General features: G+C 41.5%; 1 protein-coding gene across 2 annotated transcripts in view; it reads left to right on the top strand.

Moving 5' to 3' along the window:
* Window positions 1–1,079: 1,079 nt before the first annotated feature.
* Spdya (speedy/RINGO cell cycle regulator family member A) overlaps window positions 1,080–13,308 on the top strand; it is a 38,105-nt gene continuing 25,876 nt past the window's right edge. For both annotated transcript variants that reach the window (XM_090337232.1, XM_090337231.1), the window contains exons 1-4: window positions 1,080–1,120; window positions 2,803–3,055; window positions 8,252–8,310; window positions 13,055–13,140. In XM_090337232.1, the coding sequence (XP_090193358.1) occupies window positions 2,821–3,055; window positions 8,252–8,310; window positions 13,055–13,140 (380 nt within the window). In that variant the 5' untranslated portion in view covers window positions 1,080–1,120; window positions 2,803–2,820. The remainder of the gene's footprint in view (window positions 1,121–2,802; window positions 3,056–8,251; window positions 8,311–13,054; window positions 13,141–13,308) is intronic.

Here is a 13,308-nt window from a genome sequence, read left to right as displayed (position 1 = left end):
GAGGCTGAGATCTGAGGATCAAGGTTCAAAGCCAGCCTTGGCACAAAAGGACCTGAGACTCATCCAATTAACCTCTTGAAAACTGGAAGTGGGGCTTGGCTCAAGGGTAAGGTGGTAGGTAGCCTTGAGCTGCAAGAGCTCAGAGACAACGCCCAGGCCCTGGAGTAGGGCGGTATCCTTGAGTTGAAGAGCTTAAAGGGCAGCACCCAGGCGGAGTGCAAGCGCCCTGACACACACACACACACAAATAAAAATAACATACTAGTCAGATGCCAGTGACTCCATTTCTGTAATCTTAGCTAGGCAGGAGGCTGAAATCTGGGGAATCAAGTGTTAAAAAGCCAGCCTGGGCAGAAAATCCCTTGAGACTCCATCTCCAAAATTAACTGCAAAAAGCCAGGCAGAGGTATGGCTAAGGTTAGCGCACCAGCTGTATGCAAGAAAGCCAAGTGAAAAGTACAAGGCCCTAAGTCCAAACCCCAGTATCACCAAAAAGGAAAATTATTTTTACGGGAGGTATGGCTCAAGTGGTAAAGTGCCATCCATGATAGAAAAGAGCTTGAGAGTTTGAGCCCCAATACTGTCACACACACACACTGGTTCATGGCGTTACACTCCCAGGATGTCACACCTTTTGGGTGCACCCAGCACTGCACGGGAGGGAAAATAAATGAGGACGCCGGCAACTCCTCGGCCCCGCAAGGCCGCACCAACGCATCCGGAAGGAAGTTGAGTGTCTTGGCCTACACAGATGCGGAGAACATCCGCCGGAAGGGTCCCACTCGAGAGTTGCGGCTCGGGGCGCAGTCGCGAGCGCTGCGGGGGGGATAACGGCAGAAAGCCGCCGGCGCTGGGCTCCGCGCGGGCGAGGCTGCTGGGGGGGGGCGGGGACGGACGTCGGCCACGCCCCCTCAGGCCGTTCCTACGTTCTGATTGGCTGTGGCTGACGCGCGCTCCCGGGCGGCGGACGTCTAGCGGTCTGCAGAGCGGGCACTACAGCCTGCGAGCGAGCGAGCGAGCGAGCCGGCGAGCTGCGCGCCGTCGTGTGAAGCCGGGAACCGAGGCTGCCGCCGCCGCCGCCGCCGCCGCCATTAGGCCTCTCATTCTCGGGTCTCCCCAGGTACTGCCGCCCGGCACCCTGAAGTGGGGCGGACCCGCAAGCGAGTCTCCAGTTCCAGTCGTGCGTGGACCGGGCGTCTGGCTCCCTCTTGGGGCGGACGCCGCCTCTCCCGCTCCACCTGTGATTTCCGCGGGCGCCCTGGTGGCCTTGGCCCGGGGCCCTGAAGTGGGTTTTGAAGAGGGGCTGGGCGGCGGGGCGCGGGGAGGGGCGGGCCCTGTCCTGGGCGGTCTTCTGAGTGGGTCTGGCCTCTTCCCCGGGGTGCCACCCAAAGCCCTCCCCGCCGCCCCGCAGTGTTGAGGAGGGGCTGCTGGATTTTGGCCCGGCGCTCGGATGTTCCTAACCTGCCCCCTGGGTCTCAGGTTTTCAAAAGAAATCGTAAGCACTTTCTCAGCGTGGACAGACGGACGCGCCGTGTTCAAACGAGCATCGTGTATTGTAGATTGTGCTCTCTAGAGTAAGCACGCAGTAACAAAACTCACGAGCCCCGCTCTCCACACTGGCACCTTCCAACTTTTCTGCCTCTTGAATGACACCGTCTTCCTGTAAAAAAAAAAAAAATGGTGCCAGGCACTAGTGATTGTCCACCTGTCAGCCCAGCTACTGGTGAGACTCAGCATTCCATGCCCCCCAGGTGGGAGAGACTCTCGGTAGCTAGCCTAACTAGGTACTAGGTGGAGGCTGGCGGGCCTGCATGCCAGACCCTTGTCGAAAATGACTAAAAAGAGTTCAGGTGGTCTTGAGGGCAAACCTTAGGACTGGCAAGAGAGACAGACAGACAGGAGCTGGGGTCACAGGTATACACCTCCATACCCAATGCTAGAATTGTTTTCCATAAATTCTTATTGAAAGATAGCTTTGTACCATGGAATGTTCCAGTACAGTTTGATTTTTTTTGTGTGAGAGACTGCGCTTTAATGTCGATAATTAAGCTCTGATACTAGTTTGCCTTGTCTTAACATTTTTTGTTTTGTCCAGTAGTACTGGGGCTTGAACAGAGGGCCTCTGTTCTCACTTGGGTTACACTCAAAGCTGACACTACCACTTGAGCCACAGCTCCATTCCACCTTTGTGCTGGTTTATTGGAAATAAGTCTCACTGGCTTCTGCTAGGCTAGCTTTCAACAGGAATGATACGCAGATCTCTGGCTTCTGAGTAGTGCCTGGGTATATCACAAATTATAACGATCATGTAATGAGATTATATCAGTTAATACAGAATAAAAGCCAGGAGAACTAGATGTGTTAGCTCACACCTACAATCTCAATACTTGGGAGGCTGAAGCATAAGGATCACAAGTTCATATCTAATGTAGACTACAAAGTGAGATTCAAAACCCAAAACTAACAAACTTTACTTTGAATAAATGAACATCCTAAATAGTAAACAACTTTAAATATTTGATTTTGAATTCCAAAGTACTCAAAACAAAATTGTATATATGTGCCATACATATAATACAATAATACAATAATTATATATACTATATATAACAATAATGTATGAGTATACCATATATACCATTACACATATAATGGTGTATGTGTGTATATATATACCATTATATAATTATACATATGCATAAAATTTATATATTTTATAAATTATCTGGTAGTATCATCCAATTCCTTTTTATACAGAAATGAATGAGTGTGATAAATAATTGTCTACTATTATTTTTACAGGTACCTTGGGAAACCAGAATGAGGCACAATCAGATGTGTTGTGAGACGCCACCTACTGTCACCGTTCATGTAAAATCAGGGCCAAATAGAGCCCATCAGTCTAGAAAACCCATTAATTTGAAGCGCCCTATTTTTAAAGATAGTTGGCAAGCATCCGAAAAAAATATACATAACAACAACAAATCTAAATGCCCCAAAGGACCTTGTCTAGTAATACAGCGTCAGGAAATGACTGCTTTCTTTAAGTTGTTTGGTAGGTTTAAACTATTAGTGTCTTATAGAGTACATAAAAACTGGAATGTACGCATCATTACCACAGTGGCCAAAGATTATGATATTTCCTGTTTCAAAATTTCCCACTTCTAATCAAAAATCTATTTATAGGGGCTGGGATTTTGGCCTATTGGTAAAGTGCTTGCCTACCATGAACTCGTGGGTTTCATTCCTCCATACTAATACAAAGCAAAAGCCAGAAAGTGGTGTTGTGGTTCAAGTGGTAGAGTGCTAGCCTCAGAAAGCCCAAGGACAGTATCAGGCCTTGAGTTCAAGCCCTAAGACTGGCAAAAACCAAACCAAACAACAACAACAAAAAATCTGTTTAAAGACTTGTTTTAATACTGGATTTTTGTTTTACTTGTTTATAGATTAAGGATTCAGACTTAGCTAGCTTATAGTTAAGCATAAGTATCAAGTATAGATTCTAAGCAATTCAAGGGAATAGCATAAGATTGATGTTCAAGCCCCAGGACTGGCAAAGGAGAGAGAGAGAGAAAGGGAGAGAGAGAGAGAGAGAGAGAGAGAGAGAGAGAGAGAGAGGGAGGGAGGGAGGGAGGGAGGGAGGGAGGGAGGGAGAGGGAGGGAGAGGGAGAGGGAGAGAGAGAAAGGGAATGAGAATATATGTTTCTTGGAGCTTGAATTCAAGGCCTCACCACTGTCCCTGAGCTTCTTTGCTTAAGGATTGATTTGAGCCACAGCTCTACCTGGCTTTTTTGGTAGTTGATTAGAGATAATACTATTATAGACTTTCCCTGCCTATGCTGGCTTCAAACTGATCCTCAGATCTTAGTCTCCTTAGTAGTTAGAATTATAGGTATAAGCCAGTTGTCTGGCAAGATTGGTTTGTTTGTTTTTGTCTTTAGTTTTTTTTTTTTTTGTAATTTTTGTCAGTCCTGGGCTTAAGCTCAGGGCCAGAGGACTGTCCTTGGATTTTTCTCAAGGCTAGAACTCTACCACTTGAGCCTCAGCACCACTTCTGGCTTTTTCTAAGTATGTGGTACCAAGGAATCAAACCCAGGTCTTCGTGCATGCTAGGCAAGCACTCTACCACTAGGCCAAACTCCAGGCCCTGTTTTTGTTTTTTTTGTGAGTCTCAGGCTTGCGCTCAGGGTCTGAGCACTGTCCATGGGCTTTCTCAAGGCTAGAGCTCTACTATCTGAGGCACAGCCCCACTTCTGGCTTTTTCTATGTATGTGGTACCAAGGAATCAAACCTGGGTCTTCATAGATGCTAGGCAAGCACTCTACCTACATTATCTACCCTGGCCTAGTGGCCAAACTCCTTGCCCCTTGTCTTTAGTTTGAACTAAACTAAAACTACATACAGACTCAGGTGAGGGACCAACTAATGCGATTAGGACTGACTTTGCCCAGGACTTTTAATGGTTAAAAGCAAGCAAACTGGAAGTGTTCATTAACCTAGAAAAGTTTCAGTGTGTCTTGGAATTATTGTTAAAAATTAACAATTTTTTATCATGTTTATGTAATTGGGTTAGAATTTGTTCAGATAATGAATCAGTGCTACTTTATTGATAAATTTATTTTATTTATGTATTTATTTGCCAGTCCGGAGGCTTGAATTCTGGGCCTGGGCACTGCTCTTGGGCTTTCTCAAGGCTAACTAACACTCTACTACTTGAGCCACAACATCACTTCTGGCTTTTTACATGTATGTGCTACCAAGGAATCGAACCCAGGGCTTCATGTATACTAGATACTCATTCTACCACTAGCCCATGCTCCTGGCCCTCATTGATAAATTTTTAATAAGTAGGGAGCTAGTAATTTCTTACACTACATCTTCTGTCCACTAAGCAAAAAAGGAAAGAGATCTTTATTTGGCATGATAGGTTAGAAAGAAGGGTTGGTACACATGAGCTCTTAAATACTTGTGGGAATGAATCAAGTCTAGAAAACACCATAATCTGGTTGATGCAAGTAATAGGCCTCTTATGAGGAAGTTGAACACTGAGGGAAATTGGGTAAAAGACAAATAAAAGCAAGTTAAAAAGCTTAAAAAGAAAAGGAAGGAATATAATTAGAAAATAAAGATATTCCCTCATCAAAATCTAGAGTGTTAATATATTTCCCTTTCTCTTTAAGAACAGAACAACTGGGCATGATGGCTCACGCCTGTAATCCTAGCTACTCAGGAAGCTGAGATCTGAGAACCACTGTTCAAAGCCAGCCAGGGCACTGAATTCTGTGAGACTTTTATCTCCAATTAACCACTAGAAAATTGGAAATGGTGAGGTGGCACTCAGGCCCAGAATTAAAGCCTCACGACTGACCAAAAAAAAAAAAATGGCAAAACAGGGGCTGGGAGTTTGTCCTAGTGGTAAGACTGCTTGTCTAGCGTGCAAGAAGACCCAGATTCAATTCCTCGGTACCACATACATAGAAAAAAAATCAGAAGTGGTGCTGTGGATCAACTGGTAGAGCACTAGTCTTGAGAAAAACCCAAGGACAGTGCTCAGGCCCTGAGTCTAAGCCCAGGACTGACAAAAAAAAAAAAAAAGGCAAAGACCAGGAGTGTGGCCTACTGGTAGAGTGCTTGCCTAGCATGCATGAAGCCCTGGGTTCCATTACTCCATGCCACATACATAAGAAAAGGCCAGAAGTAGTGCTGTGACTCAAGTAGTTGAGTGCTAGCCTTGAGCAACAGTGCTCAACAACAATGCCCAGGTCCTGAATTCAAGACCCAAGACTGGCAAAAAAAAAAGTAGAACAAAACCTGGAAGTCTCTCTCAAGTAGTTGGATGTCTTGGCTCCTAATTCAATTCTAGTACTGTCAAAAGTGAAAAGGAAGCCTAGCTGAGATCTGAGGATCAAGGTTCAAAGCCAGTCCGAGTACTAAAGTCCATGAGACTCTTATCTCCATTTAACCTCTAGAAAATGGTAAGTGGGGCTTGACTCACGGGTAGGGAGGTAGCCTTGAGCTGAAGAGCTCAGGGACAGTGCCCAGGCTGAGTTCAAGCCCCATGACCCACCAAAAGAAAAAGTGAAAAGGAGAACAAAATAATTACAAACCTCATTAGTTTACTATTTGTGCACCTGTCTCTGCCATGTTAGGTAATTTCAGAAATAGAACTAATAAAGCAAATTAATTCTCAAGAAATCCATAGTTTTCTCAAACAGTCCGGTTCCTTAGTTATATTTATAATATTTGTAAAACATAAAAATGAGTTGATGTATTTATTTGCTTCTTTATTTAAAATTAAGGTGGGCAATATATTTTCCTAAATTATATTCTGATGCTAATTTTTAATCATTTTCGGCATTGTTGGCTATCTTAACTATTTTTGTTGTTCTTTTTTTTTTTTCTTGCCTGTGCTGGGGCTTGAACTTAGAGTCTGAGCACTGTCCTTGGGCTTTTTTTCCTTAAGGTTAGTACTGTACCATGTGAGCCACAGCACTACTTCCAGGTTTTTCTATGTATGTGGTACTGAGGAATCAAACCCACAGCTTCCGTGCATGCTGGACAAGCACTCTACCACTAAGCCATTCTCCTGACCACCCTTAGACACTTTTTTTTGCTTAAGGCTAGCTTTCTGTGGCTCAAGTGTATATGGTACTGAGGAATCAAACCCAAGTCTTCGTGCATGGTAGGTAAGCACTCTTTATCACTAGACCACATTCCCAACATACCTATTTGTTGATTTCTTTTTTTTTTTTTTGCCAGTCCTGGACTTGAGCTCAGGGCCTGAGCACTGTCCTTGGATTTTCTCAAGGCCAGAGCTCTACCACTTGAGCCTCAGCACCACTTCCGGCTTTTTTTTTCTATGTATGTGGTACCGAGGAATCGAACCCAGGTCTTCATGCATGCTAGGCAAGCACTTTAACCACTAGGCCAAACTCCCGGCCCCTGTTGATTTACTTTATATTTTATTTTTTTTGCCAGTCCTATGCTTGGGCTCAGGGCCTGAGCACTGTTCTTGGGTTTTCCCAAGGCTCGAGCTCTACCACTTGAGCCACAGCACCACTCCTGGCTTTTTTTCTACGTACGTGGTACTGAGGAATTGAACCCTGGTCTTCGTGCATGCAAGGCAAGCACTTTACCATTAGGCCAAACTCCTGGCCCTATTTGTTGATTCTTTAGCCTAATACTTAATTTTCCCAAAATTGAATGTTCTAAATAGCTAGTGAATGAACTGTTGTTGTTGCTGTTTGGTTTTAGGTTTTTGTTTTTGGTTTTGTTTTAATTTTGTTTTTGCCAGTCCTAGGGCTTGAACTCAGTGCCTGAGACTGCCCCTGAGGTTCTTTTGTTCAAGGTTAGCACTCTATCACTTGAGCCACAGTGCCACTTTCAGCTTTTTCTGTATATGTGGTACTGAGGAATCACACCCAGGGCTTTGTGCATACTAGGCAAGCACTCTACCACTATGCCACATTCCCAGCCATTTTACCTTTTTTTGGGGGGTGGGGGGTGGAGGGCTTGAACTCTGGCCTGGGCCTCTCCCTGAGCTCTCCAGCTCAAGGCTATCATCCTACCCCTGGGTCTGGGTGCTGTGAGCTCTTCAGCTCAAGGCTACTGCCCTACCCTTGAGCCATAACCCTACTTCCCTGTTTTCTAGTGATTAATTGGAGAGAGTCTCAAGGCTTATTGGAGATGAGAGTCTCAAGGCTTTACATTGCCCTGCCTGGACTGGCTTTGAACCATGATCCTCAGATATCAGCCTCCTGAGTAGCTAGGATTACAGGCATGAGCCACTGCACCTAGCTTCCATTTAACCATTTTTTATATTGCCTTTTCATAGGTATTTAAACAGTAGATACATAGATGGAATCTAAAGATAAAAAATATGGAACTTAAAAAGCGAAAGTAATACAAAAAAGTAAAATTTAGAATAGTATTCATTAAGGCATTCTTTTTTAACAGAACAACCTTTTATCCAATTCTATTTCTGTCTGTTAAGATTGACTTTGGAAAGTGATGAATTGCTTGAGATAACCAACAGGCTACTAGGTATACACAGCGACTAGCAAATCAGAAAGGAAGATGAAGAATAAGATAGTCTTTTGTACAGTGTTTGCAATGATTTTTTTAAATTCTGAAAAACCATACCTTAGACAATACTAGTCTAGATATTATTGATGTCTAAGTATCATTTATAATCTGACAAATCTTTCAAAAGGAAAAATTTTAAAAAAGTCATAGTTATCTTTTGTTGTAGATGACGATCTAATTCAAGATTTCTTGTGGATGGACTGTTGCTGTAAAATTGCAGACAAGGTAAATTTGATAATAGTATAATCATTAGCTATCATTGTTACACTCTTAGGCCATCAAAACTAATGAGACTCGATTAAAGTTTTCTATATTATTAAATAAATAGCGAGCCTATATTGCTCCTGCAAAGCAGACTCTTTACACACATTAGATTTTGGAATTACTATACACTATTGATTCAGTACATATTGTTCATTAAATTTAAGTGAATTTGCTAAAAAGTAAGAGCTGGTAGAGTTAATACTTCTTTTGAGACAAGTTCTTGATATATAGCCCGGAAGTCCTGCCTCAGCTTCCTAAATGCTGAGGTTATACTCATGCCATCATGCATGGCTAGACTTCATTAATTTTTATTGGAATTCGTCCTTTTATTATCAGGTTATGTAGAAAACAGATTCTGAGATTCCTTCCACTAAGGCATTGTCTTACTGTCTTATTTTAATATTTTGCAAGTAATTTAATATTTTCTAAATACAATATTTAACATTGTAGTATTTGGGGATAAAATATCCCAATAATATTGTAGTGTAAATTTAGCTTAATTCTTTATTTAGGAATTAATATTATATAAAACAATATGTAACTTATTAAGAACAGTGATGTTTCTATATTTTGGAGGGCCAATAGTGGGACTTGAATTCTGGGCCTGGGCCTTCAGCTCAAGGCTTATCCCTCTCTCCCCTTGAGCCACAGCACCACTTCTGGTTTTCTGGTGTTTAATTAGAGATGAGTCTCATGTACTTTCCTGCCATGGCTGGCTTTGAACCACAATCCTCAGATCTCAGCCTTCTGAGTATCTAGGATTACAGGAATGATCCATTCTTGCCCAGCTTGTTTCTGTATATTTTTGTTGACACAAATTTGTTTCTGTGCTTTTTTTAATTAATTGAAGTTACTATTTTACTTTTGTGAATTCATTTTAAGTTAGGCTGTCATATAGAAAATTCCACATAACTTCACATCACAATTAAAATGTGCAAACCAACACAAAAGGGAATGTTTAGAAGCATATTATTAAATACTGATTAAATTTGTATTAAACATTTTCATTTTTACACTTACTGACAAAGATAATGGAACAGTGGCTTATGTCTATAATCCTAGCTATTTGGGAAGATTGCAGTTTGTGACTAGACTGAACAAAAATAATAATAATTCAGTCTTGTCTCTCCCAGTAATGAGCTAGGTATCAGGGGCACCATTGTCATCACAGCTGAGTGTGAAGCATAAATAGGATCCTGTCAGTCTGGAAAAGAAGACCTCAAAAAAAAAAAAAAAGAAAGAAAGAACCCAAGAGCCACAAGTATTGCCCAGTGGTAGAGTGCTTGCCTAGCATGCACAAAACCCTAGGTTCAATTCCTCAGTACCACATACACAGAAAAAGCTGGAAGTGGTGCTATGGCTCAAGTGACAGAGTGCTAGCTTTGAGCAAAAAGTATCCAAGGACAGTGTCCAGTCCCTGAGTCATCAAGCTCCAGACTGGGAAAAAAAAAATCACCAAAAAAAAAAAAAAGTCAAGCTTATGCCTGTAATCCTAGCTACTCAGGAGGCTGAGATTTGAAGATTATACTTCAAAGCCAGTTAGGCAGAAAATTTTGAAACTCATCCCCAGTTAGCCAGCAAAAAGCTGGGAGTTGGAGTTATGGTTCAAGTGATAGAGCTCCAGCCTTGAATGAAACTGCCAAGGAACAGTGTTAAGCTCAAGCCCCAGAACTGGCCCAAACCCACAAAACAAAGCTGAAGTGGTAGCACAAGGCCATGAGCTTCAAACGTCATTACTGGAAGGAAAAAAAACCTACGGATGTCTTTAATTTCAGAAACTTAATTTAAAAATTAAGTCAGTCCTGGGGCTTGAACTTAGGGTCTGGGGTCTGGGCACAGTCCTTGAGCTTTCTTAAGGCTAGTGCTCTATCACATGAGCCACAGCCCCAGTTCTGGCTTTGTCTATGTAAGTGGTACCAGGAAATGGAACCCAGGACTTCATGCATGCTAGGCAAGCACTCTACCACTAGGACATGATTCTGGTCCCTAATTAAAAATTTTTTAAACATGCATAATTTTAAGATGAAGATTCTCCAAGTACCAGTTATCTACAAAATTCAGTTATGGCAATTATTTACTCTAACTCCTTCTGCCAAGAGTCTTGAGTTGTTTGGCTCAAATTGCAGATATCCTAATATTTATCAACAAATATCTCATATTGTCTCTATTCTTGGGGGGGAGCAGTCCTGGGGCTTGAGCTCAGGGCCTGAGCACTGTCCTTGGACTTTCTCAAGGCTAGAAATTAGATTCTTAAAAGTAATAAATGTCAGGCCAGGAGCGTGGCCTAGTGGTAGAGGGCTTACCGAGCATGCACGAGCCCTGGGTTTTATTCTTCCATACCACAGACAATGAAAAAGCCAGAAGTGGTGCTATGGCTCAAGTGGCAGAGCACTAGCCTTGAGCAAAAAGTGTCCAAAGACAGTGCCCAGGCCCTGAGCTCAAGACCAAGGACTGGCAAAATAAAGTAATAAATGTCACTAGCACTTTTAAAAGTTAACATTAATGCTTTAATATCACATACCCATTTTGTGAAGTTAGTCTATTAAACTTTACAATTTTAAGTGCATTAAAGTTTTGAGACAGCAGAGGGCAGTGTTTGAAAAGTAACCAAGAGTGCTGTGTTAACACTATTTCCAGAATCCTTTACCTGGAAGTTAACAGGAAGAGTGGGAATCACCATACTGACCAATCCTGTGACTGTAGGAGGAGTAAATATTTTATGAGAGAAAAAAAAAAGGAATCTATTAATGTTTTTTCTAAGTTGCTTCTAATCTGAATAGTTGCATCTTGGTATATGTCCTCAGTCCAAAGCATACATTTAAAATTATTTTTCTACAAAAATTAAGCCGTAAGATTAAAAATTTTGAGGCCATTTAAAAGTCACTTGTGTATGTGTGTGTCAGTTCGTGTGTCCTAGGGCTTGAATTCAGGGCTCAGACACTGTCCCTAAGGTGCTTTTTGCTCAAAGCTAAGTGCTCTACCACTTGAGCCATGGCTCTACTTCCAACTTTCTGGTGGTTAATTGGAGATGAGTCTCGAAGACTTTTCTGCCTGTGATAACTTTGAACCATTATTGTCATAGCTCAGCTTCCTGAGTAGCTAAGATTATGATGGCATGAGAGACTGGCACCAGGCTAGAAGTCACTTGGTCACTTGTAAACAAGTTAGTGTAGTGCCTAGAGACATAGCTCCATGATAGAGCTGCATTATAAAAATAAAAATAATAGTATTTGAAAACTTAGGCCATGGCTCCAATGGTAGAGTATACGTAAACTGAGTTCCATTCTCAATAAAATAAATGCATACATAAATAATTACCAGTATCTGCCAGCTCTGAATAAAATTTTACTTACTCGATATAATTCAGAATCTAATAGTTAAAGAAATAGGCTAGGAGAAACAAGCTGTAAGGGCTAGATATGTGGTTTAGTGGTAAAATGTTTGCCTAGCATGTATGAAGCCCTGGGTTTGATTCCACAGTACCACATAAACAGAAAAGGCCAGTAGTGGTACTGTGGCTCAAGTAGTAGAGTGCTAGCCTGAGCAAAAGAAGCTCAGGGATAGTGCCAAGGCCTTGAGTTCAAGCTCTAGGACTGTCAAAGAAAAGAAAAGAAGAGAGAGAAACAAGCTCTGAGCTGAATCCTAGCTACTCAGAAGGCTGAGATCTGAGGATCATGGTTCAAAGTCAGCCTAGGCACTAAAGTTTGTGAGACTTTTTTTTTGCCAGTCCTGGGCTTGAGCTTAGGGCCTGAGCACTGTCTTTGGACTTTCTCAAGGCTAGAGTTCTTCCAGTTGAGACTCAGCACCACTTCTGGCTTTTTTCTATGTATGTGGTACTGAGGAATTGAACCTGGGTCTTCGTGCATGCTAGGCAAGCACTCTACCACTAGGCCAAACTCACAGCCCGAGCCTGTGAAACTCTTATCTCCAGTTAATCAGCAGAAAACTGGAAGTGGTGCTGTGGCTCAAGGGGTAAGGCAGTATCCTTGAGCTGAAGAGCTCGGGGACAACGTACAGGCTGAGAGTTCAAATTCTATGACACACCAAAAAAAAAGAAAGAAAGAAAGAAAAAAAGAAAAGAAAGAAGCTCTGCATTTAGTAAGGCATCACATTTTCCAGTAACAGAAGGCGAGCTCAAGTTAAAATTTGGTGGTAAATGCTAAATTTAAAAGAATATAGTAGAAATATTTAATACAGAGTATTAGCATGCACAGGACCCTGGGTTCAATCCCTAATTACCCGGCTCCTCCACCATCACCCCTCAAAATAAAACAGTATGAATATCTGTTATTAAGAGTGAGAGAGGAAGTAGATATACAAAACTTGAGGGGAAAAGTGAAATAATAATGTGAAGCCCTGAGTTCAAGCCCTAGGATTGTATACAAACAAAAGGTGAGGAACATTTCTATATACACAAATAAGCAACTGTAGCAAAATCTTAAGAATTAGGGAATCCAGGTAAATAATTTATGGTGTTTTTAACCTAAAAGCTTATTTAGTGTAATACATTTAGGCATTAATTGAATAATAAATTGTCAAGAACTCACTACACATGGGTTGATTACAAGAAGCAAAAAAAAAAAGTAAAGCCCTGTATTAAGACTAATACCTTCTTGCTTAAGCTTCTTTATGAGAAAATTTTAAGTTAACTTGGAAGTTTTATTTATAAAATCAAAATACTAATTTCTAACTCTTTTCTTTATAGTATCTTTTGGCTATGACTTTTGTTTATTTCAAGAGAGCTAAATTTACTATAAATGAGCATACCAGGATAAATTTCTTTATTGCTCTGTAAGTATACTTCTGCTAAATAACTTTTTATGCTATTTGCAATAATACATATATATGATCTTTTAATTTAACACAGAAGCAGTTTAAAACTTTATGGGTATCTTCCTGTGTAAATGCCATACATCTATTACTTTCATAGGATATTTTTGTTTTCACTGGCCTTATGCT

This window comes from Megascapheus bottae, chromosome 7 (assembly GCF_031878675.1).
Source record: "Megascapheus bottae isolate mThoBot1 chromosome 7, mThoBot2.hap1, whole genome shotgun sequence".
In the NCBI taxonomy this organism is placed as follows: Eukaryota; Metazoa; Chordata; class Mammalia; order Rodentia; family Geomyidae; genus Megascapheus; species Megascapheus bottae.
The sequence above is the reverse complement of the archived record's forward strand: the minus strand, read 5'-3'. Positions and strand labels throughout refer to the sequence as shown.